Here is a 24,516-nt window from a genome sequence, read left to right as displayed (position 1 = left end):
GAATGTACAACAGTATGAAAATTCATCCAAATCGTGTTTCCTTGATTTACTGAGAATAAATGCTTAATATTAGAAAACCACTGATTAACATCCATATAATGATTCAAAATATGTTGCTCTGTATTTTAATTAAAATAAGCAAGCGGTTGACATGGTTATCTTCTGAAGGACATGCATCTTGTTTTAGACAATCTTCAGATCCTTCATAGCAGATTCAAGAGTCTGCAAAGAGGGGGGAAACTTTTTAAAATAATCTTGGTGGATTACAAAACAGTAGGTGTGTGTTAGCAGTGACCATCAAGACCAAATGCACTATGATGAAGGACGCTGACGTGTCTCACCTTCACATCCCAGATGGTCATGCCTCCATCCATTCCTGTGGTGCTGAACTTGGTACACTTGGCCTTCCCACCCTCCAGCACTGAGATTTGGCTATCGGAGGCAAACCGGTACATTGAGGACCATAAACTCTACGTTTCAATAAATGTCCACATAGATAGGGCAAGCCAGCAGCTACCTGATACTGTTCTTGTGCAGGGACTCCAGCACTGCTTCTTTGGAGTCTGAGGTGGCCTTCTTGTCCAGGTTCTGGAAGCGTTCCCTGGCCGTCATGCCCTTCTGGGCACTTTGCTTGGGCACGTCCAGCTTCCCTCCGAACGCCAACGCTCCTTTCCCCGCGTCGAACACAAACAGGACTGGGTAGCAGTCATGGCCCTGAGACACGTGCGGTTATTAGGTGACACGCTTGACTTTACCTGCCCAGGTAAACAACGAGGTGTGCAGGTCGCGCGGACTTACCGCTGCCACTAAGCTGTTTTCAGTGATGAACGTCACGCAGAGCAAGGGAAGCGTTTCTGAAGTCAGACTGGCAAGTCTGCCGTGACACAAACAGCTTTTGGTAAACAATCTAGTCCAGTGGCTGCTATGAAGCAAATCTGTTGTTTGAAGGTGATGCATCGATGCTTCTAAATCTTCAAACATTTATGAACAACAGAGTCTTCCAGGAAATACACACATTAGTCACCCATGTGGTGCAACACATTACTTACACGGCGGTCTTGCCTCCTTCGGCCACAGCCACGGTGCTGTCATGGCTGGCCCAGGCCACACGGTTGCCACTGTTTGAGAAGCACACCCCATGGACCCAGCCCGCGGTGCCGGTGGACTCAAACATCACCTCCCCGAAAGGCATCTTAGAGCCCCAGGGAGTAGGAGCTGGCTTCTCCTCCACTTCTTTAATGTATGCCGAGAAAATCCTGCAAGGAGCTGAGGTTTAACTGCAATGTCTCAAGAGTTTTGACAGAAGTTCACAAACTATGCCAAAGGTCAAGGTGAAGAGTTAGTGTGATGTAACTTGATGTGTGAAGCTAATTATGATGGCTGAACCTGACGTGTCTAAGCACAACTCAGCCACACCCTGGGCCTCCCCACCTGTCACTTATGTGTCTCGTGTTCTGTAGCGGTGGGGGGGGGGGGGGGGGGGGGCGAGATGCATTTATAGACTTCTGTAGGGGCACACGACCCTGGCGTTTCATGCCCATTTATGGAGTATTGGCAGGCCGTTAGCTCATGCTAATTAGGAAGAGTTGACAGGAACTTTCAATTTATTGAGACAATGGCATTCATTATTATTCACCATTATATGCAGATCACATCATCAATATGACGCTGATTTTTAGGACCTTCTCAAGAACAAGAAGGTATTGATGAATGAAGCCCATTCCCTTCTAAGAGCAGGTATGTGGAAGGCACAGACAATGATCTCCAGCCGTGAAGAGTCAATAAATCATAGGGGATTTGTATGTCATATATGATTCTACAGTTACTGGTCACATAATTATTAATCAGCAGTGGTCAAGTACTGCATACTGCTAACTGGGTGAGCCTATCTTCACATCGTGGGGAATCATTTCCAACCTTCCACTGATCTTGTGTTGACTCTAAGCAACTTCATTTGTTAAGACATGTACAGTATATGTGCTTCATGCCAACCTGCATTTGAAATCGCAGGACCCAGCAGCCAGTAGGACATTGTTGGGGTGCCAGTCCAGACAGAGGATGGTGGAGCGGATCGGCTTCTTGATGTGCTTACAGACCCACCTGGAGGAGCACATGGTAAGTTCAGTTACTTTTAAGTATAAAAGTAACTGTACCACATCACGTGGGACTGAGAAGAAAATGACATATTTCACGGAAAAAAGGTGTTTCATGACAAAGGTGTGAGGAAATCTCCACATGTCTCTGAGCCTTAGGCCTACTCATCAGGTTTTCAAACATTTTAGTTACAATTATCCAGTTAAAACCTATGAATGATTTCAATAACGTTGACTGTGGGATGAACAGCAGGACAGGTATAGAACAGCAGGACAGAAGGTCAACAGGAGGAGTTTATGATTTAGATATTTTTAAAAATCCCAAAAAAAAAAACAAAACAAACTCATGCATGCACAGAAAACTAGGTAACTCACACTAGGTAACTCACACTAGGTAACTCAGCTCACCAGTCGTTCTCCTGCTCGAAGTAGCAGACCGAAATGAGGCGGGAGCCACTGCCCACTGCGAACTTGTTCTCTTTGGGTGACCACTTCACACAGCGGGCGGCCCGGTTGATCCTGAGAATGACCAAAGTGGGCTTCCAGACATTCCCCTTCAGGGTCCAGACGTACGCGTTGCGGTCGGTACCACAGGTGACGATGCGGTTGCTCTCTGGTGCCCAGTCAATGCCTGGCAGATGGAGGAAGAGGCAGGATGAGACCAGGCACGGCGTTCAGCTCCGACCACTCGGTGGAGCGTGGTGTAGGTGGGGGGAGCACTACTCACCGGTCACCTGCCCGTTGTGTTCCTTCAGCACATGGGTTTTGGTCCAGCTGTTTCCCTCCTTTTTGTAGATAAGGACATCATGGTTGTTGGGACACAAGGCAATTTCTAATGAAAGCAAGAATGCAAAGTGACTGGAATACAAATGGGAGTGTTCCTATGGGAGTATGCTTACATGACCATCCGAAAACTCATAACACACAAGCTGTTAAAGACACAGTCAGGAATTTTGGAATTACGGTGTGGCAATCCCAGCAGTTTTTGTTCAGCACACAAAGAATGACCTGTGAGGACCAGACATGGCATAAAGATCTGGATTATTTCAATCTACAAGTTTGCCTCACAGTGGAAAGAGGATTTGGAAAATTGCCTAGCTGCAATTTTTTAAAATTTGTAGGAGTGTAACATACATTTGATCTAATCAATATCTTTGATGAATTCAACATTGTCCTATTTTCATATGTAGAAATAGCTCCTACACTGGCCATGAAGCCCCAGAGCTAAGTAGCTAAAAAGCTACATAAAAAGTGATAACCAAGAATATATGAAAATTCACACAAGTCAGCAGAGCTTCTACAGTCTGCCACATGTGGACTATCATTTCTGGTCGGCATAGTAGAGGTAAGATGCTGAGTGCCTCTGCAAGCATGCAGAAGTCTCAGGCGGTACCCAGACCCTGTGGCCTGGTTAAGACATCAGCACAGAGCACCATTCATGGTAAAACAGGATGTGTGGGGGGGGGGGAATTAGTCATTACTGCCTCTCTCATCAGCGTGGCAAAAAAAATGAGCTGGGCGGCGACAGTGAAAGATACATCGCCGCCATATTCACCGTTTCCCCTCATCTCTGCTCTGGTAATACAAAGGGGCAACTGTTCCGTGCCCGATCGCTTTTTTCCCCCTTTCATGGCAGCCTCCACCCTCTTATACAAGCTGCTTAATTCCTGCCTGGTTATGGTGTCTATGAAAACACAGGCAAGAGGAGAATAACACACCCACCCAAGGTCATTGCTGTGCAAACAAAAGGCTGTGGACTGTGGTTCTGAGCAGAAACTCAGCAGAGAGACGCGTTAAAGCAACAGCTGACTCTCAGGGCTGGAGCAGGCTTCTCTGAGGGCGCTGTACGTGTTTTGGTGCTGCTGGGAAACGCATAACCAGCAGCTTTTGTGGAACTGAAATATTGTGTTACATGATTTACATGAGAGTGCTCTGATGAAAACTTGTGTAATTGTTTTAACCCCCTTGCCATCCCCTATAAACTGAACCATAATTCATAGGCAGTGAAGAACCTCGCAAAAAAAATCTTTTCTTTCTTTCAACTTTAAAATGAGAAAACCTCTACCATTTTTTATGCTGTGGTAAAAAGCAAAGTGTAATGTTTATCTGCTTGGAGTATCTACATTACATATTCCTTTAAACCAGTATTAATGTTCAAGAGCAAGTATGAAAAGCCAGTATAGTAGATGAGAGTTGAGCAGCCTCGGTCTGCTGAGGCCACAGGAAATGCCTGGGTGTACCTGATCTGAGACCAAAAGTCTCATACAGAACTGCTCGTACAGAACAGTTGTACCTGAACGTACTGCATGTAACTACATGGCTATAGTGGGGTTAACAGTCTTGTGTGAACCTGGGTGGTTAGTCTTCTGTAACCACCCAGGTTCAGTGGCCAAAAGGACGACATTCACTTTACAGCGGAAGAGGAGAAGAAGTGAAGAGGAGAAGAGGTGAAGAGGAGAAGAGGTGAGCTTACGAGTGTGGTCCTTATTCCAGGCATGGCAGCTGATGGGCTCGAGGAGGAAGCTGTGATAAGCCATAGTGTCTCTGCAAATCACACACGCCACAGGAATTGCAATTACTTCAGGCTTGTAAAATGAGCTGAAGGTTTGTAATGAGCTGTCAAGTAAAAAACACCACCACTCATTCAGTTCCGCTATACAGAGCAGTGGCCCTAAAAGGAGAAGTTTGAGAGGGCTCTGAAGTTCCTCATGCAGCTATTGTAATAGACTTGCAAATAAACTAAATAAATCTAGTTCAAATGCAATTTTCCCCTAAAACTCCCTACATAGCCTGTATAGTGATGAAATACCTCGTTCTCGCACTTTCTGCAGCAAAATTAAAACCAGATCATAAAGGAATGTGGTATGAGGTCAAAACCTGGTGACAACTGCATACGAAAAACACAAAACACCTTTTGTCTTTAGCGTTTCTACTTCAAGGTCGCTTAGAGTCCAAGTTTGTTTCACGAGTGACACTAAATCTAACTGTCAAAACACTTCTACTAATCTGCTATTATAAGAACTTAAAAACATTTCAGTAATAGACATTTTTGTTGACATTCTTATGCAAAAGTATAACATGTCAGTACTAGTTAGTAGTTTTTCCAAACACTAGCACTTAGATAACTGAATATGCCCTGCAGACCAAAACGTCTCCAGCTCAGAAATGCAAAAACATCTGTTATTCCACTTACCCTGAAAAAAGCTTCAACAAAAGGTCCCAGAGTTGTAGCTAGCAAGGAAGATGGGAAACAGAAGCCTGTGTTCGTGGACTCTGAGCAGTCAACACAAACGCTGGCTTGGCTCTCAATGAAGTGAACTATTTCCTTAGACCTTTTATATGTATTAAAAAAAAAAGTGTTCTTTCCCCTTCCTGTTTGAGACACATAACCACTTCCTTGTGTGGGTGGCTGTCTGCTAGCAGGGACGGCCTCATTTTCAAATAGCTTAAACATCCTGCTCAGAGGTCTGCACAGCATACTGTTCTCTTGTGATCTTTCAGTTCTGTTTAGAGCCCAACAACACAGTGAATGGTCACATAAGCAATTCTACTTGGATCAACTTCTCATTGGTAAATATTTGCTATTAACCAGACACGCCAAGGACAGAAAAATATTCCAAGTATTTAAGAGAGACGCATTATCCATGCTGAAACATTTGGTGATGGGTGTTTCTTAGTATTCTATAACAGTAGCCACTGCCACCTACCCACGCATTAATCACACAAAATGAGACTACATTGCAAAATGGTGTGTAGTATACTTCATTTATTTCTAGCAGACCATTTACATAAAATTCTTCGTTTAATTTAACTCCTCTCTAGTTTCCATAGAGAACCAGAGGACCATGATCAAATGTCACGCTGCTGGAGAACCAGCTTTGGCATAGATTTAAAAAAAGAAACCCCCTCCAAAGAAAAAAAAAAAAGAAAAACAGGAAAACATAGCCCAAAAGAAACAAAAAGACTAAACCCTTTTTCCATTAGTGTTCTTCCTCATTTTTAAGAGTGTCACACATCAGCTCACACCATTGCTCAGTGCTTAATTTCAGTTAAAAACTTTCAGAAGTGTTATCAGAAATCATTTTGTTAGTCTTCAAGCCCCACTGCCCATGTTCTTTTACATGATCCGCAGGCCTTGGATAGAGGACTCTAAAGTCTGGGGAGACAAACAGCAGAAAAAAGGTCAGAGCAGTTTTCGTCCAGAAACTACCATCATCAAGCAAATCAACTCTAAAACAAACAAATCTATAAACACTCCTCAAGAGAAGAAGCACAAACCTTGAAGTCCCATATGGTCATAGCGCCATCAATTCCTGTAGTGCAGAATTTGCGACAATCTCTTTTGTCTCCTTCATATATAGACACTTGGCTACAGAATGGAGGAAAAGGGAATCAGAAAAATGCCCAACACAGAACACTAAACATGATAAACTCGAATTAGAAAAATGCCCAACACAGAACACTAAACATGATAAACTCTACATCATTACAACTTCTCAGCCCATTACTAGCACGTTGCCTCAGTTTAGCCCTCCGTTCTGTTCACCGTCTGGCTTCCCAGACGACACCTGTAGTCTGTTAAAATGCCAGACGCCATATGGGAGGCGTTGGCGGGTGAGAGTGTGAGACCTACGTGATGCTGTTCTGGTGCAGGGTCTCCAGAGTGCTATTGCGGTCCTCGGTGGTGGCTCTCTTATCCATGTTACGGAAGCGCTCCATGGCGGAGATGTTGCGCTGGATGCTCTGCTTCGGAATGTCCAACTTGGATATGAAAGTCAAGGTTCCACCGTCGTTAAAGCTGAACAGCATTGGGCAACAATCGTGACCCTTCAGAGGAAAAAGCAGTGCTGTTAGACTGAGTGCTGAAACACGGCGACCCCACTGTGGCCAAACCTAGGCCTACACTGGACAGTGTGGTCAGTCCTTACCGCTGCCACAATGTTGTTCTCAGAAACAAAGGTCACACTAAGAAGGGCAAGGAACTCTGTTTTCAGTTGGCTTGGCCTGCGTGACAAAAGAAACAGGCATGTTAAATTGTGTGCCCTTATGACAAACACGACACATTAAAATACACAACGCTGTCGTGCAGGATTCTCACGTTGAACTTTTGGTGGGGTCCACGACAGTCACAGTGCTGTCATGGCTGACCCAGGCCAGCCTGTTCCCACTGGCTGAGAAACAGACACTGTGGACCCAGCCTCCGCTGCCTGCCCCGCCAAACTCTGCCATCACCTGGCCAAATGGCATCTTGGAGCCCCATGGAGTTGGAGCTGGCTTCTCATCCACCTCCTTGATGTACGCAGAGAACACCCTTCAACCAAGATGGACAGACAGGCGTCAGAGACACGCATACATATCTACAAATATGACAAGTTACAGCCTGTGTCATAGGTTTCATTTTAACCCAACACGCTACACGAGTAATGTGAGCACCCCTGTGGTGATCTGTGCTCATGTCGGAACATGAATTAAGATGCACTATAAAATCTTGCATCTACACTATAATTTTTAACTCTGTGTGGATGACGATACTTGAGTAATATCAACCTGGAACCTGGTTCTACATGTAATCGCCATGACCCAGTTAAACCAGCAAGTCCGTCCCCGTGCTGGCACAAATCGGCAGCCTGTTCCAGTGCACCTGACTCATCAAGAGCGTCTGGTACATGCAGTTACCCCCCAGCACCCCAGACGTTTGATTAATCTATCCATTTTCATAACCCAGCATTAAGTCTTCCTCTGCCTGCGAGAGAGACAGTGGTAGCTGTCTCTTATGTAACGGTACTTAAGATTACATGAAGCAACTTCCTGGTGAAAAACATGAGGGTATCTTACCTGCACTTGAAGTCACATGACCCAGCTGCCAGAAGGACATTGTTTGGGTGCCAGTCGAGACTGAGAACAGTGGAGCGGATCGGCTTCTTGATGTGCTTGCTCACCCACCTGTAATAGAAGAACGCATGGAGACGCTCTTCTACTGCAAACTGAAGGTGCTCAAAGTGTCGGTATACAGAACACACTACTGCCTTAGACTTACCAGTCATTTTCAGACTCAAAGTAGCACACAGATATCAGACGAGCTCCGCTGCCCACTGCAAACTTGTTCTCCAGCGGAGACCACTTCACAAACGTGGCAGCGCGGTTGATCCTGAGGATGACGAGGGTGGGCTTCCACACACCATCCTTCTGGCTCCACACATAGGCATTACGATCGGCTCCGCAGGTTACAATGCGATCGCTTTTGGGAGCCCAGTCAATGCCTGAAAATATTTGTGCAATTATTACGATCAGACATTAAACGTATTGCAAGCTTTACATTATCTGAAAAGCTTAACTAAGACACATGCCCAAATATGGAGGCATGATGGGAATTATATGGGGAGTTACCCGTGATGTGTCCATTGTGTTCTTTTAATTCATGGGCTTTCACCCACTGGTTTCCACTTTTTTTGTATATATGGACCTCGTGATTGTTTGGACTGATAGCAATTTCTGAGTGAAAAATATAAACATATCTCAGAAAGAAAACCTCATCACTCTACAATCTGTTAAAAGTCCTTAACATGTGAAAAGAACGAACAAATTTGGCTACTTACGAGTCCTGTCCCGGTTCCATGCATGGCACGTAATGGGCTCCAAGAGAAACTGGTGGAGTGACATTGTCTTCAATTATTTTGCAAGTCTGCATAAAAACACATAGCAGTGTTAGCAGAATGAAAGTCATAGACTGCAAACTAGCTATGTTGGCTAGCTACCTCACTTATTCAACCACCTTCAATTCGAGTTTAGTGCTCGAATTACAAAAAATGAACCAATACGACCAAATTAAAAACACGACAATTAGCTAGCTAGTGAGTTAGCTAGATGGATAACCAAGTCATCGTTGGTCCACATCGCTCCCCACAATACTAACGAGCCAGGATAGAAGGCGCATTGTCACAAATATTGAGAAACCTCTACAACTGAAACCGAGCAAGGTTCATATATGGGAGTGTATCTGCCCCAGTGAGCTAACATTTCTCACTTAACCGGCAAAACAAGAACTTCAGTCAATGGTCACTTCTAGGGTTCAGGGCGTGGATCATTATCGGCTTCTGATGGTGTAGCTAGCGTTAGCCACCTAGCTAAGCCGCTGCTAGCAGTGTCAGTTAGCCAGGCGGCAACCCGCAGCGCTAGTCGGCGCTCCCAGGCTAGCTAACAATTAGCTAGCGTTAGCCCAGAAGCTAACTCGGCTAAACAGCCAATTAAAAAAACCGATCCTGAGCTAAATATAAGCAGAAACTCGACTATACATACCGGTTTAAATTAATTTACAAAAACCACACCAACAGCTTAATTCGAGGCTGAAAGCAAATAAGTTGCCGAGGCTACTCAGACGTCGTTGTGAGGAAGGCCTCGGTGGCTGCCCACCAGTCCCGACGCGCCGGCGTTTCCCGCTTCCCGCTGTCAACGGCTCGCGTGACACAGACCGTTAGCGGCGTCGAAGGCCTGCGTTGTTCGTCAGTAATTCGGGGGGGAAATACCTGGTTAGTTGTTCTTGAGAAATGTTCACAAATTCTTCGCTACTGACTCGCCTTTTTTTGACGGACTTGAATTCGCGGACTCTGGACAGTCGACACGAATTCACTCCGACTGACTGCTAGCTAGCTAGCTTCCTAATTTTGGGCTGTCAAGGAATCCAGGAAATGGCAACGACTACGCGTAGACGCAGCTCATCGCGCATGCGTACGCACTGTGGGCGTACCTTCCCCAAGGAGTACTGAGAGAATCGAAGCTCTCTCTCTCTCTCTCTCTCTCTCTCTCTCTCTCTCTCTCTCTCATACCAAGTTGTACTCAACTGAAAGATGTTTCTCCTTTAAATTGTTCAGTATTCTATCAAATTGATGACACTTGATCATAGCCTCTTAAAACAAATTTTTAAGAGGCTATGTAAGCACACTAGTCCTACAGTGAACGATTTTCAGATGAAAGATACATGCTGTAAAGAAGGAAATTTGAATGTTGATGTTTCTTTCATTACGCAGACAGTAGGAAATATTACCATAAGCACTATTTAACAGTTAAAACATTATTTTCTAAGATTATTCATAGTCCTGATAAAATTATAACAAGGATTTTTGCTTGTACACATACACATTTGAAGACAGACATCCATAAGGCACCATTCTTGAATAACTACATCAAATTTAATACTTCCATGAACATTTTTAATGCTGCAAACAGACTGAAATGTGAGGTCCAGACAGGAAATGACAAACACAGGTGTGCTCTCCATCGTTGATATGAGAGTGCAGCTTCCACCAGTCTTTTCCCATTACTGAAGAGCACTTCTACACAGCTTTAGGCAACCAGATGAAACACATTTAACACAAACTTTAGCTAACATTCCATAACACACTAGACCAATGGAACAACATTAAAATAAACATAAGACTAACTACTTAAGACATTTTCAGGTTAATATTAAGACTTTCGAGTTATCCAATTCCACTGGCTGTGTAGAAACTTTTCAGGTTGGGAATGGTTCTGTTGAATGTTTGTCACACTAAGAAAGACAAGCATAGGATGAATGTCAAACTGGTATAGAGTTTGCATGAAAACCAAAGCACACTATTGTTTTGAAAGGAAATTAAATCAGGCTGCTTTCTGAGACAAATCCAAACAGGTAAAAATAAATAAGTAAAAGCAAAAACTAAACTAGCATATGTACCGACCTCCTGCATGACTTGAAACTTAGTCTTCAGAAGAACCCTTCAATGTTTTAGTGACTTGCATGATCTCGACGTTAGTAAAGCCCTTGGTGACCGAAGCCCAGTTCCTTGTGTGGAGCTTGTTCCAAGCCATCTCTGCCATGCCTGCTCTGCTCTGCATCATCCAGTTCATGCACTGTTTTTCTGTACTTGGACAGGGTCAAATTGGCTTGCTCCTCTTACAAGGCAACGCGGCCACTTCTTGTTAGGAATGCTCAATGCAGGTGTGATGCCTCAGCTAAAGTATGTTACACAGGTGCACTCACAGCTTCCTCTGTCGTTTGTAGGACTTCTTGTAGCTTTTCCACGAGCTCCTGCATGCGAGAGGTTTGGAGAGGGTTGCATGGATTAGATATTAGTGTCTTAAAGTGATAAGAAGAGATAATAAGAGAGAGAAAGAAGGAGAGACAGCTAGGGGGAACGAGAGAGGGGGCCTTGCTGGGGACCCACTCTGGATTCCAGTTTTTGGATGGTACCTTTGCCAGCCTTCAGTGTGAGCTCCTCAGCCTCTTCCACTTTGAGCTGCAGGTCTTTGATCATGAGCTCATTGTTCTTCTTGATCTTCTCCAGATGTAAGCAGTGGTTTTGCTCCTGATGAAACTCTTCTGCCATGCGACTCGCCTGGGAAAGAGATGAAGAGACCCACTAGAACCTCTTCATCTGGCTCAGGCGTGTGTGAATTGCCTTGGACATGTTTGCGGGGATGAGTGAGCACTAACATCTGTGGCCGGCTTCTTGGCTCTCTCATCAGCAGCGCAGAACTCACTGATCAGTCCCTCATTCCCATTGGACAGTCGAATCAGGTCTGCTTCCATTTTACGCTTGGAAGTAATTAAGGCATTCAGAGAACATGCATTCAGTTGAAATGTATGCAAAACTTTAATGTAATTAAATGTATTATGTAAATCGAATTATTAAATGATAAAATGTTATGGAATGTAATTATTAAATACAGCAGTGCACATTTACAGTAATAATTGTTGTTGTTGTTATTGTTACTGTGTACCTGCACGTTGAGCTCATTGTGGCTCATGGAGGTCCACCAGATCCTGCTCGAGGAGCTTCCTGGAGCACTCGGAGGCCTCTCACTGGGCACCTCCTCCATCTCCGTCTGCAACAGGCAGAGACGCCGCTCCTGCAGGCTGTACTGCTCCCTCAGCTCCTCGTGATGTCAAGCATCTTCATCCATCTGCATCTGCATGACCTGAGAGAGAGAGAGAGAGAGAGAGAGAGAGAGAGAGAGAGAGAACAGTATTCTGGCCAAATACTCTCTATTCTTTATAACGCATTATACAATGGGTTCTGTCTATTTTGTCTTTGATCAAGTTAACTTATTATAATCTTATTACTGAATGATGAGTTGTAGGAATGTTATTTGCTAGTCGGCATGGTTAAGACCTCATCAAGAGCTGACCCTGGGGTTCGGCAGTACTTGCTTTGATCTGCTGTTTTTAGCCTCTTGAGGGTCTTGACCAGCTCACTGTTGTTCTTGTTTGCGTGATCCAGCTGGATCTCCATCTCATTCAGGTCAGACTCTATTTTCTTCTTCAGTCTCAAAGCCTCGGCACAACCTTTAGCCTCTGCCTCCAGGCTAGCCTGCAGTGACTCCATTCCACGCTGGTAGTTATTCCTGTATAGAACCAAGCAGGTCAAGAGGTCAATCTTCGTTCATTTTTCCAGAATATAGGAGTGCTATCTTCTACATATAATAAATGTTCTCACTGTGTGATTTCAAACTCTTCCTCTTTTTCATGAATTTTGCAATGTCGGCCTTCACCTGCACTAGCTCCAGCTGTACCTGGACCACCTTACCCTATTCAACCTTTGTACAAACAGAGAAGGGAGTGGTTGTAGTTATACACAGCTGGGTAGAGGCATTAAACATAGGTTTTCTGATCTCAGAGCCATGTTAAAGAGAATTGCAGCCAATGGCGTTAGATTAGGGGTGCGATTCCACCGATGTACCTCCAGAGAAGCTCCAGCCTCCTCCAGGGCCAAATGCAGCTCATCTCTCTCGACCTCGAGCTTCTTCTTAGCTTTCTGCAGTTCATGAACACTCTTCCCACCCTCACCCAACTGCCCCATGAGATCTCGGATCTCATCTAGACATTAAAGCAATGGACATGTTCAATCACAATGCGGAGTAATATTTTACATTTTTAAATATTATTTTAACATTAATATTAATACATATATTTTGTAATGTTTATGTTGAATGAGTAAAGCTAGTACAATTAACAGGATTGCTTCCATATTACCATGATCGCTTCCATTTGATCACAATTGTTTTCATAATGCTCAGTGACTTCCATAATGCTATCTGGCCTCTACTTTCCTTGTTTTTTTTTATTCTTTTAAGGTTTGATTAAAATATTAATTGAAGGGTTATGTGCACTTGACTGATACATGATTGAGTCTTATTAGCATGTGCTTATACCAGAGAGGGTCTTGTTGTCTTTCTTGACAGTTTCCAGGTGGTCAAGCGATTCCTCATAGGCTGTCTTGAGTTTGTACACCTCCGTCATGTAGGAACCACGTTCCTTCTGGGAGTTCTCCAGCTCCACCTGTAGCTCCTCACATTTTTGGCTCCACTCTGCAATCATCTTGTCAAACGTGCTTCTTGTCAAGTGTGGCCGCAGCAGCGTTGGACTACAAAGGAGAGTAAAATTTTCTCAGTTCATCTCTCGGAGCAAAAATAAGACAACTGAAGTAGAATTGCCAACACATCCGAACAGCAGCATGAGTGTGAATGAGTAGTGAGTCTGAAATTGCTTCTCACCTTCTCCAGGTCAATGGTCAGATCCTCCACTTCACCCTGAAGCTTTTTGCTTTACCTTCTCCAGACTAGCGGCACGAGCCTGTGCTGCTTCTGCAACTTCCTCAGCCTCCTGGAGGTGGATGGTCAGCTTACACCTGTGGAAAAAAGCTTTAAATCCGCCACCTTGGATGTTCTACCAGAATTAATGGTCTTTCTGCACTATGTTGCACTCTATGAGATGAGTGCGAGAAGTGGTGAGATGATGTGTTATCTAGGTTGTATCTCCTGTTTTGTCCTGCTAACTTGGTCTCCTCCAGCTCTTCGGTTTTGTGAATAGCGTCAGTCTTGTACTTGGTTCTCCAGGTGGTCACCTGAGAGTTGAGCTTGGAGATGAGGCGCTGCATTTCGGACTTGCTCTCCTGCTCCTCATCCAGCTGCTCCTTAAGCAGGTCAAGATCGTGACGAGTGTTTGCCAAACCCACGACAGCTGCACAAACATTTTCTAATCTCCCACCTAGTCATGTTTCCACATCTTGATTTTGAAGTTAATAAAAGCTGGTTACTCTGCTCAAAGGGATGATACTGACCCTTGACTCTTCATCCACCTGTCTCTTCAGCTCATCATTCTGGGTGGTCAGTGAAGCCTTAATCCATGTAATCTGGTTAAGTTTACCTTGGGCTTCTCCCACTTCACAGCTCAGATCACTATTCTCAACTGAGGGAAGATCACAGAGATTTTTTTTCATTTGATTGATTCATAGCATGAATAATACTAGCAATATTGGCCACGGATTTTGATGGCAGAGGCGGTCTTTGCATAGAGGCGTGGCTAGGCAACTGCCTTGGGCCCCTCCCACTGCAGCCCACTGTATGGGCCCCCTGATTAGCTGACTTATTTCTCGCATATTAATATTGATGGGCCCCATAGCAAAATTCGCCTTGAGCCCCCAAATTTCTAAGTCCGCCACTGTTTGATGGCATTAAGCTCTGTCTGGGACCTCTCCATCTCTGCCAGTTTGGAATTTGCCTCTGCCAAGCTGTCCTCTAATTTACATATGTGGACGTCTGCATTCAGCTGAATGTTCAAAAGAAGCAATCAAACTCTTCAATCAAATAACATTTTTTTACCCCAGTAACTGACTCATTCTTTTTGTTTGATCCTAAAAGAATGATCACGTGTAACTGCACATGTAACATTTGGTGGGTAACCTTCCTTCACCTTCGCTTTCTGGACTGACTCCACAGTAGCGTTCAGGTCATCAATCTCAGCCTTCATGACTTGCTTGTCCTTCTCAAGCTTGATGCGAACCCTCTGGAGGTTCTCCACCTGTTCGGCCTGCTCGGCCATGGTGTTGGCGTGCTTCTTCCTCAGGGCCGAGGCCATGGCTTCAGCCTGCAGTGCCGCCTCATCCAGCTCCCTGCGCAGCTTCAGAAGCTCAGCCTCACGCCTCTTATTCTGCTCGACCTGCATGGTAACACCTGTTTGCACTAGTTCATGGGGTATTTAATTACATTTTTTTTATAGCTATGAAATCCAAAAAAGTGCTTTTCTTGATATTTTGTCGCTGGACACCTTCAAGTGAACAGGAAATCGGTATGTCATTGTAAATGTGAAGCAAGTCATAATGCATAATGCATAATGCATCAGTTGTGTTGACTTGCCTGTGCAAAAGTGGCACCCCCTGCTTCTTCTAGTCTGTCTCCAAGTTCCTCCAGATCCCGAAACAGATCTGCTCGTTCCTTCTGAACCTTAGAACAGAAGGCATGGTCAAACTAATAACTACGAAACGGACTGTGGAGAACTGCACTCATGTGGGGCAACAAAAGTCATATACCTTGGCTCTTATTGGCCTCTCCGCCTCCAGTTCCTCCTCGAACTCCTCGATGCGGGCCTGGGGGAAAGAAAAAATTGTCAGTGGAATTGCAAGGAAACAGAGGTCATTTGTTTTTCTGGTGTAACAGATTATGTTACAAAGACGAGCCTGCAGAAACACAGGCAAAGGCAAAAAACCAAACCTGAAAAACAAAACCAAAAGATAAACCTGATGTTCTTTCAACTTTCTCTGCAGAGTGGAGCTGAGAGACTGCTCATCCCCCAGTTTTGCATTTATATGATTAATTTCCATGTCACTCCCAAAATGTACAGTACATTGTATAAAACGTGTGTTTTATATTATTAGTGATGGCAAAGCTTACATTCTGAGGAGTGTGAAGATTGTTCTGTGCATACTTTTTGACCACCTCCTCCAGATTGATTTTAGCTCTCTCCATCTCATTGAGATGACCAGTCATCATCTTTAGGTCACCCTCCGCTTTACGTCGTGATTTTTCCACCTCTCCTCTGATTCTCTTTTCCTGTTCCCAGTTGTCTTCCAACTAAAGAAACAGGATCCCCATTGTTGCACAAAGCATGAGACAATTATTTCCATCTTGGTTTCCTGAGTCCTGAAACTCACCTCATGTACTTGAGTGGTGAGCTTACTGGTGCTTTTGGTGAGGGAGTTGACTTTATCCTCTTCTGCTTGAAGATCATCCAGAGTTTTCCGTGTATAGAAATGTGTGTCTTTATTTGTCAGTATGGCAGCCAACGTGGAATAAGGTTAACCAGAATGCATTGCATCTAGGCCTCACCTGTTGCAGTTCCTCAAGAGCCTTTTTGTCCTTTTTCAGCTTTGCGATGATATCATCCCTTTGACCGAGGTCTATTGTCAGGCCCCGTACTTTAATGTCCTCTTTGATTGCCATACTTTAATTCTCTTTGATTGCCCTTTATATCTGTATTACACCCTCCACATATGTTGCCTGGAATTTAGAAAACACATCAGGGCCTTCACCTGTTTTTCCTTCTCTGACTTTGGCACAGTTGCCTCCAGATCCACCAGGTCTCTCTTCGGTTCCATCAGCTCTCCCTCCTGCGTGTGGTTCTGACTGCTTAACGTGGCAGCGGCACCCTCTTCCTCCTCCTCCTCTCCTTCATGTCCTCCATCTGCTCCTCCATGTTCACTTTTTGTTTCATGAGCTGGTTGCAGCGCTCCTCAGCATCTGATATAGTGTCTTGTTCCTGTAGATTAAGAAAAAAAAAACCATCAGCAATGACAATGTTCACTAATAGTTTTTGTTGGTACTGGCTCTTCACACACATGGTGATACTCTTGGACTCACAGCTGCTAGTGCTAAGGCCAAGTCACTCTTTTCTTTGGAAAGAGTCACTAGCTTTTCGTCAAGCTCTTTGATCTTCTGGGTCATTTCGACTGTCTTCTCTCGCAACTCTTCCTCCTTGGCCTTCAAAACCTCCTCGTGGCGAGCCACGTGAAGCAAAGGTTTAACCTTCAAAGGAAAGATAGTTGAAGAAGGGTGAGAAGAGAAGAACAAAAACTGAAAAGGCTTCTGGAAGAAGAGGAAACACAATACGTGTGGTGCAGCATTTTGTATTTCAAAGTGGCAAACAGCTCTAAAGCAGAGAGAGGGCTTCTTAGCTGACCTTCTGTCCAGCATCTTCTTAAACTCAACCCTCATGAGCATTCCCCTCAAACAGCCCTGCAGCATGGTCATGATCTTGGCTAGTCTCTCATCACGCATGTCCTCCAGCTTGGCCAGGACTCCGGCGTGGAAGAACACCTGCAGTGTGAAGTCACAGGCTATGACACTCTACAGTCAGATATCCATACCTGTCACTTATTATGGTCATACCTTTGTGTGTCCAGTATTATACTCCATGTTATCCAACCCTGTCAAGCCTAAAATCAATGCCTTTTTGTTGTTCACAAATCCCTTTGGGATGACATTTGGATTCAGGATGTAATATCTGTGAACACTAATGACAGTGTAGGTGTATACAGAACACTGAACTGTCTTAAATGTCAGCAGTTACTGTTGCGTCAACACTGTATGAGAAAGGAATACCTCTGCTTAAACTCAGGGTACTGCAGTCTGTTAGGAAAGCCTTTTCTGCAAATTCGGATTCCCTCCAACCCACCATTACAGGCCAGCTGGTGCAGAATAAAATTTGCATTGCAGACACCTGGCCAAAACACAATAACTTACGTAAGCATTCTAAAACAAATCAGTATGCTTTCATGTGTGCACAAATGGGGAATTAAATTAGGTTTTCATAATACTTTTAAAAATAACTCACCTATCCTTAAATGAACCCTACAGTAATATACTGTATGTCTCAATTTGACACAGTGGCATGGAATTTCCCATCATTACCAGAAACATTTGCAAACACTTTGCTTCATACTCACCAGATTGCTTGAGTTCGTTGGGGACAATGCAGCGTACAAAATGGGGTGGCGTGTTTCGCAGGGTGCTCATCAGTTTGTTCAGCTACTCCTGTTGGGCACGAAAGAACCGAGTGGCATAAAGAAAAAGTTCTGCTTTACAATCATTAAAAAAGAGGCTCTGGCACCCTTTAGAAAGTTGACACGGTCTAGAAAGAGGAGCCCCTTTACTGTTGGTCCCCTCCTCTTCTTTGAAGAGCTGAGCTAGGAGGGACATGGTGGGTTTCTGGTAGAGGACGACCACGGTCTCCTTCAGTGGCTCCTTGTTCTACTCCAGGCAGCTTGCAATGTTGTATCTGACCTGGATTTTTGGATTTGATGAACCGCAATTAATAAAACCTCAAACTGAGTAGCAAGGACAAAACAATGCAAAAAAAAAAAAAGACTCAAAGTGCCGGCATAGTGAATCAGCTCAAAGTGAACCTGTGGGCCTGTTTTAGCACCTTTTGGTTTGAGGAAGTTAGCAGATTTTCCCAAATGATTTTCAAACAGGGCCGCTTTGAAAGTGGCATCTGTGGCCTTGGGGAACAGATATTTCTCCTCAAGGATTGAGTAAATATCCATGGGCTGAAATGCAGAAGAAAATAGGGTCATATGTAATCTGCTGCTAATTTTGGCAGAGGATGCATTGAAATGTGAAAGTCAACAAAAGTTTTTTTTAACCTTCTCCAGCAACTCAATACAAGCCTGCAGGTCGAGGCCGAAATCAATAAAAACTCAGTCTATGCCCTCTTTCCAGAACGAACATGTGGTGGTTGAATAACTGTTTTTCATTTGTGAAGTTGATGCACAGCTGCTCAAAGCTATTAAACTGTGAACAAAAGCACCAGAAGATGGGATTCCTGGACAAGCTCATCAAAAATGAAATTAACAATAAAATTGAATATCAGACAAATACACACAATATTAACTATTACCTCAAAGATTTCAAAGCCGGCAATATCGAGAACACCAATGAAAAACTTGTGCTGCATCTTTGTGTCCAGAGTTTTGTTAATCCTGTGCACCATCCACTTAAACATTTCACCAGCCTTCACTGGTTTGTGAGAGCAATTTACAGGTTGATGTGTGCTCATCCTCCGTCGTGTCAACATCAGCCTGTTTCTCACTTGGTTTTTGCTTGAATTTCATATTACCAAAGTGCATTATGCCCCTTGTTAGTTTGTAGATGCAAATTTTCTCCTTAGGAGTAAAACACAGCACGTCAAAGGCCATCTGTGAATGTAAGATGAACAAAACCAGTCACATCATGTCTTTTAATACTGAGGAATCTAACTCTGGCGTGTTGCTAGTGATTGTGGAACTTTTGGCTTACGTCAGTCAGTAAAAGCTCTTCAGCATCGTCCATGTTGTCTACCACTGTGACTCCTTGGGAGATCCAAACACAGTGTTTGGGGTCCGGAGTTAAAAGGAGTGCCTCTGAAAACAAAAAAAGAAAAAAGGTCAGTGTCAGTGTCCTATACTGAATTCTGGCCATGAACAATATGACAATGACCCATTTTTAATGTGCTGACACTGAATATGAAACTAGAATTTTAAGATTAGGAAGCAGGACGCCTGCTTTAATTAATGATACAAAGAATCAAAGATTTTTCAAATAAACAAGTTATATAATTATTATATTATTATATAATATATATTATTCTAATTTTCAAATTATTTATATTAACCTGAACTATAGGGACTATGTATAAAAAAGGTGTGATGCATATTTAGTTAAGTCAGTATAGATAAATGCTGGTAAAATAAAACTGATTTGTTGTGAACTTTAACCTCACAGTCACTGTTTCAAGTGTGCTGTAGTGTTGAAAACCAAGAACTGTGCCACTGTTCGGTTACTTACAGTCTGCACAGTGTCCTAAATGTGTCATACATACCCAGCAGTTCTGGTTTTCTGCCTGACAGAAGTTGGTAAGAGATGTGATAGCTGTGTTCTGCTGCCTGCTGGGAGATCACGCGGGTCTTCTGCAGGAGGTCTGCAGGCACCATATTGCTTTGTTATGAAAGATGAATGACAACATGATGTGTAGAGCCCCATGCAGCCAATCACAGCTCTCGATGTCAGCTCCCCCCAGCTTAGCTGTTGGTCCAAATGGATGCGGATAAATTTCTCCTGAAATAATAACAAAGATATTATTTAGGAATAACAATGGTACAAGAAATATTTTATTGCAAAAGTAAAGACAAGGTTTTTGAAAGATTCATCACAAATCGAGAAGAATTGTTATTTCTGGTGGTTTTGGCATTGCCAGATGCTTCCAGCACAGGGTTAGCCTGGATAATTTGGTCCTCCAGGGAGCCCTGTGAAAGCACATATTCCCATCAGCGGTGAGTTCTGTGATCATTCATGTGTCCTCAGCATGAAACTCAACAGAGAGGAAACTGCACAGGCTGTGCTAATAGGCTTTGGCAACCAGAAGATCACCTTGCAGTCTGGGGATGGTTTCCCTCCTGTGGCACCCATGTTCGCAAAGTACTGAATGACCTTTGTTTTCAGCCTTGCCAGCACCAGATTCTCCACTAGGAAAGGTACAGGATATATATATATATATATATATATATATATATATATATATATATATATATATATATATATATATATATATATATAAACTCTGCTTTATTTTTGATATAGTATATGGATGTGATATAGTATATAGATATTCTCAAAGAATGAAAGTACTATATCACATCCAAAAATACAGCAGAATTTTAAAATTAGAGAAAAAAACTGAGTTAGAGAGTAAAAATGGTCAGTATAGAACTTAGCAGTATCTATGGCAACAGAGTTTGGCATGAACGGCGCATATATGAAAATCATTTCCATTTCTGTGTTCTTCCAGTGAATACTTACGTGATCAGCATTGACTGGTTTTCATGCTCTAAATAAAGAACGTAAGAAAGGCTGTATAAATTAATCAGGCTTTGCACTGTATTTCTAGAAGCATGCTATTAAAATATGTTCCATCTATCGTGTGCCACTGTAAGAGGCTGGTCATACCCATCACCATGTCATGCATTGTCAGAGATGGAGAAGAGATGGGGGGGGGGCTTCATTGCGCTTTTGCCCCATAAATCGGAAGCCACTTGTATGGGTTGACAGTCACACAGAAGAGTCTGCAGTAGGTCTGGAGGATCCAGCAGATGACATTACATGCACATTACGTGAACTTTCATTTCATTTGCAACGTTTGTTCAGTAGGTGATATTAGAGTGTATTTGGACTCACGTAAATTCTCATATGGACGTAGTGTGTATGAAGGTTGGCCAGGACACTGTCCTGGTTCAAGAAGGTCAGGTCGGCCATGTCGCTGGCCTGGTAGAACTTGGGAGGTTCATCTGCTGCATTTCCTCCTTCTTCATACTGACGGTCTGTTTCAATACATTAAATATGTTCATTTGACAAACTACAAATAGCCTGACGGAATTTAACAGTGTGATATAATTCAACGAATAATAATAATAGATAATATTGAATGTATTCGATTTCTGACTGTCTTCACAGTGACTTTGTCACCGTCCTCAGACTGAACGTGTCCCACAATGTAGCCCTCTTTCTGGTCCCGTACCCAGCAGGACCTCTTGATGTCATAGCACTTGTTAAAGGCCTCCAGCTTCTCCTTCTCAGACAGGACCAGGAAGGGCATCTACATCGTCCCCGCATTCGCCCCGTACACACCCGGCACGGTGGCTCAGCTCCACTACACCCACGGCGGTCGCTCACTGAGGGGTTTCCACCCAAGCAGTTGCTTCAGGGAACCCAAGGAGTTTGGCAAATTGCTAAACTTTTATTTATTACATTTTTTTGGACAACAGGCAATGTAAAATTCAGTGGTGAAGGTTATACGTCCACTTACAGGACAGTGAGGAAGAATTTGCAGATGAAGGTACCTGTGGTGTTGGGAGGAGCTTTTGTATATGAGTGGTGGCTATCTCGATTTGGTCATAACCATTAAGAAAGTCATTAGCCATGGACACAAACTGGTTTGTCTAGGGAAAATTCTTTGATTGCTTTGAGCATGGGAATTCATAGCCTGTCCTTTTAAGGTATACAAAAAACAAATGCTTTCCTTGTGGAGACTTGTGGTACAAAAAAAGACAAAGATTTTATTAAAAGTGAAATGGACAGTTTTAACATGTCCATTTTGTTTATACTATTAAATGTCATTGACAGTTTATCTTTATCATGAACAGTTTATCTTTTGTATTGTGACTTGGATGTAAAATTGGAAATGATTTTATCTTGTTTGTATTTGTAAATTAGTGTTGAATATATGAATGATTGTGTGTCACAGAAAAAAAGTTTTTTTCATTATTCATTATTTTAAAAAATCTTTTCATTATTCATTATTAATCTGTGTCCTATTTAACTTATTCTCAGACAACTGAACTAGCTACCAATGACTTTCAGAATTTACCCTAGAAGATACCCTTAATGACCACCAAATACCTTCACTGACTCATTGAATCTCACCGTATGGCCTCACTGTACCTCGCTGAATCAAGTACAACCCCCCCCAGATAACAAGTCATATCCATTAGCCAACTACAGTAAAGTGAAGTCAATTCTGGAACTCCTTGCCTATTGACCTCAGGGCCTCTTGATTATAGGTACATTTGAAAGAGAGCTAAAAACCTAACTGTTTAGATTAAAGGAGGGTAAAGACCTATCTGTTTAGATTACAGACAGGTAATAGTTGAGTTAATTGAATCTTTATTTAACCATTAATTTTGACTTCTGAACTTTTAATTTGTTTAATTATTATTACTTTAAATATTTTTGCTTTGTGTTGTTCTTTTCTTTATAATTTATAATTTTTATTCATATTAAAATTAGATATAGCTTGTGGTCAATAATTCCATATAAACATGTGCTTATAAATTTAAATAATACATAAAATAATAACATGTACTTGTAAATGTAGATGAAACGAATCATTGCATAAATATTTGTCCTGGAAGTCTTGCTTCCCCAGCTTGTAATGTCAGTGTGTTTCCTTAATCCTGGACACTCCAATGAAATGCTGCTAAATGCTCTACTGTAAGTAAGTGCGGACACAAGTGTCGAACCTTAAGTGCTATCCTGAATCTGTGAACACACACGCCATTCTCCCTGGTTACGATGGAGATGTTCTCGACAAGTACATGTAGTTCTTAAGCACCCAGGTTTGGCAGACATTGGTGGTGAGGTTATATTTGACTTTTTAATATGACTATAACAGTGGAGGCCTTAGCTTTGCTGGGACAGAGCCCAGGATCATTTTACAGCCACCATTTGCCAAGTGCTGAGCAAGTTGAATATACAAGGCAAACGATTAGAGACAGCCACTGATGGAGACGATGCCTCAGTATATCATTAATGGATTATCACCAGGGAACAGTCCTCTTACTAGAATTTTCCATGTATGATTATTCGATTCTTTTTAGTCTGCAGCCTAATAGCAACAAGGATTATAAGAAGCTGGTATCCCTGGACACTTTATTTGCACATACAGCATTGGTCAGACACTCTTCCTCAACTTTAATCATCAGCATGACAGTCCATTGTGCTCCCTGGGAACCAAACTTCTGGGTAGTGACAGCAGCTTGTCTTACCTGCCCAGGTGAGCTGCAGGAGGGCCGTCTGATGCTGTCTTATTATTTCATATACTTATCTCATAGGTGCAGTTTATGGATGTTACATAGTTAGCCATGCAGCTATTTTGATCAGTTTGCCAGATAGCTCCATTCCCTTCCAAATTTAGCTTACATACACCAGACAATTGTGGACTGTGGGTATTGTGGGACTGTGGGAACATTTTTAAGACAGCAGAGACTCTGGCATAGTAGCTAGTGTTGGTCATTAAAGCCACGATAGTGATGGTAGAGCTTGCCGCACTCCTCCAGGTGAACTTCAGTAACATGTCGGCTGTCAGACTGGCTGCAGTCTCTACCTGCAGAGAGATAGCACAAAGTGCACTTACATGGCATCTGACTCCAATACAGTGGTTGGTGTATGTGTGATGTGTACCTTTTTGCTATAAACTGCTTGTTGTTGTCATTACTTTATTCTTCTTCCTGTGTTTGTCTCCATATGACTAGAGTATGCTGACTCTTGTGCATGTTAACCTGAAATGAAGATTTGAGGTCAAAACAGATATTTTCTGATAACAAAATGAAAGCTGCTTTCATCATGGTGTAATTTTTCAATGTCCAAGACATTTCTCCTTCATGTTAAGAGGGAGATGGTCCGGTAGAGGAGGGTTGGCAGGAAGTGACAGTGAGTGTGATGCAAAACAACATCAGGCACATTTTTGCAGTTACACAGGAAAACTCAAACTGTTACTGTTGAAACAAAGTTCTTGTTCTTAGAATAAAATGTCAGTCTAGGATGAAGAAGATGGTGTTTGTTTTCAGCACGGCCTGCCCAAGCCTCCTCTAACCTGCTCATTCAGCACTCGGTCTTTCCCCTGATCTTCGGGCAGTACACCGTGTCACCAAAAGAAGGTTTCACAAGAACTTATGATAACCGGTAGCTGTTGAGTGATCTCCAACCTGCTCCCAACCGGCTTTCCTTATGTTCCCTCAGACCTTCTCACACCCTCAGACCCTATTGTCCACTCCCACTTCCCACTGCTGGGAATACATTAGAG

At 43.0% G+C, this 24,516-nt stretch overlaps 2 protein-coding genes and 1 pseudogene across 3 annotated transcripts; all 3 read right to left on the bottom strand.

Moving 5' to 3' along the window:
- Positions 1-21: 21 nt before the first annotated feature.
- On the bottom strand, positions 22-5,446 carry arpc1b (actin related protein 2/3 complex, subunit 1B). The gene is made up of 10 exons (XM_077009193.1): positions 5,287-5,446; positions 4,567-4,637; positions 2,821-2,925; positions 2,502-2,724; positions 1,993-2,100; positions 1,050-1,256; positions 799-874; positions 518-714; positions 342-432; positions 22-222 (listed from the first exon to the last, which is right to left on the bottom strand). Exons 2-10 carry the CDS (start codon positions 4,628-4,630, stop codon positions 184-186), a joined length of 1,110 nt encoding a protein of 369 aa, XP_076865308.1. The 5' UTR covers positions 4,631-4,637; positions 5,287-5,446; the 3' UTR covers positions 22-183.
- A 398-nt stretch (positions 5,447-5,844) lies between these two features.
- On the bottom strand, positions 5,845-9,787 carry arpc1a (actin related protein 2/3 complex, subunit 1A). Of its 2 annotated transcripts, none has more exons than XM_077009191.1 (10): positions 9,617-9,787; positions 8,690-8,775; positions 8,481-8,585; positions 8,131-8,353; positions 7,929-8,036; positions 7,192-7,404; positions 7,022-7,097; positions 6,727-6,920; positions 6,372-6,462; positions 5,845-6,249 (listed from the first exon to the last, which is right to left on the bottom strand). In XM_077009191.1, exons 2-10 carry the CDS (start codon positions 8,751-8,753, stop codon positions 6,211-6,213), a joined length of 1,113 nt encoding a protein of 370 aa, XP_076865306.1. In that variant the 5' UTR covers positions 8,754-8,775; positions 9,617-9,787; the 3' UTR covers positions 5,845-6,210. The 2 variants fall into 2 exon arrangements, with proteins under 2 accessions (XP_076865306.1, XP_076865307.1); XM_077009192.1 differs by lacking the exon at positions 9,617-9,787 and adding an exon at positions 9,390-9,594.
- A 733-nt stretch (positions 9,788-10,520) lies between these two features.
- LOC143516351 (myosin-16-like) lies at positions 10,521-23,986 on the bottom strand (annotated as a pseudogene).
- Between the last annotated feature and the right edge of the window lie 530 nt (positions 23,987-24,516).

Source organism: Brachyhypopomus gauderio, chromosome 6, assembly GCF_052324685.1.
Source record: "Brachyhypopomus gauderio isolate BG-103 chromosome 6, BGAUD_0.2, whole genome shotgun sequence".
NCBI classification, from domain to species: domain Eukaryota; kingdom Metazoa; phylum Chordata; class Actinopteri; order Gymnotiformes; family Hypopomidae; genus Brachyhypopomus; species Brachyhypopomus gauderio.
This window is presented reverse-complemented; position numbering and strand designations above follow the sequence as displayed.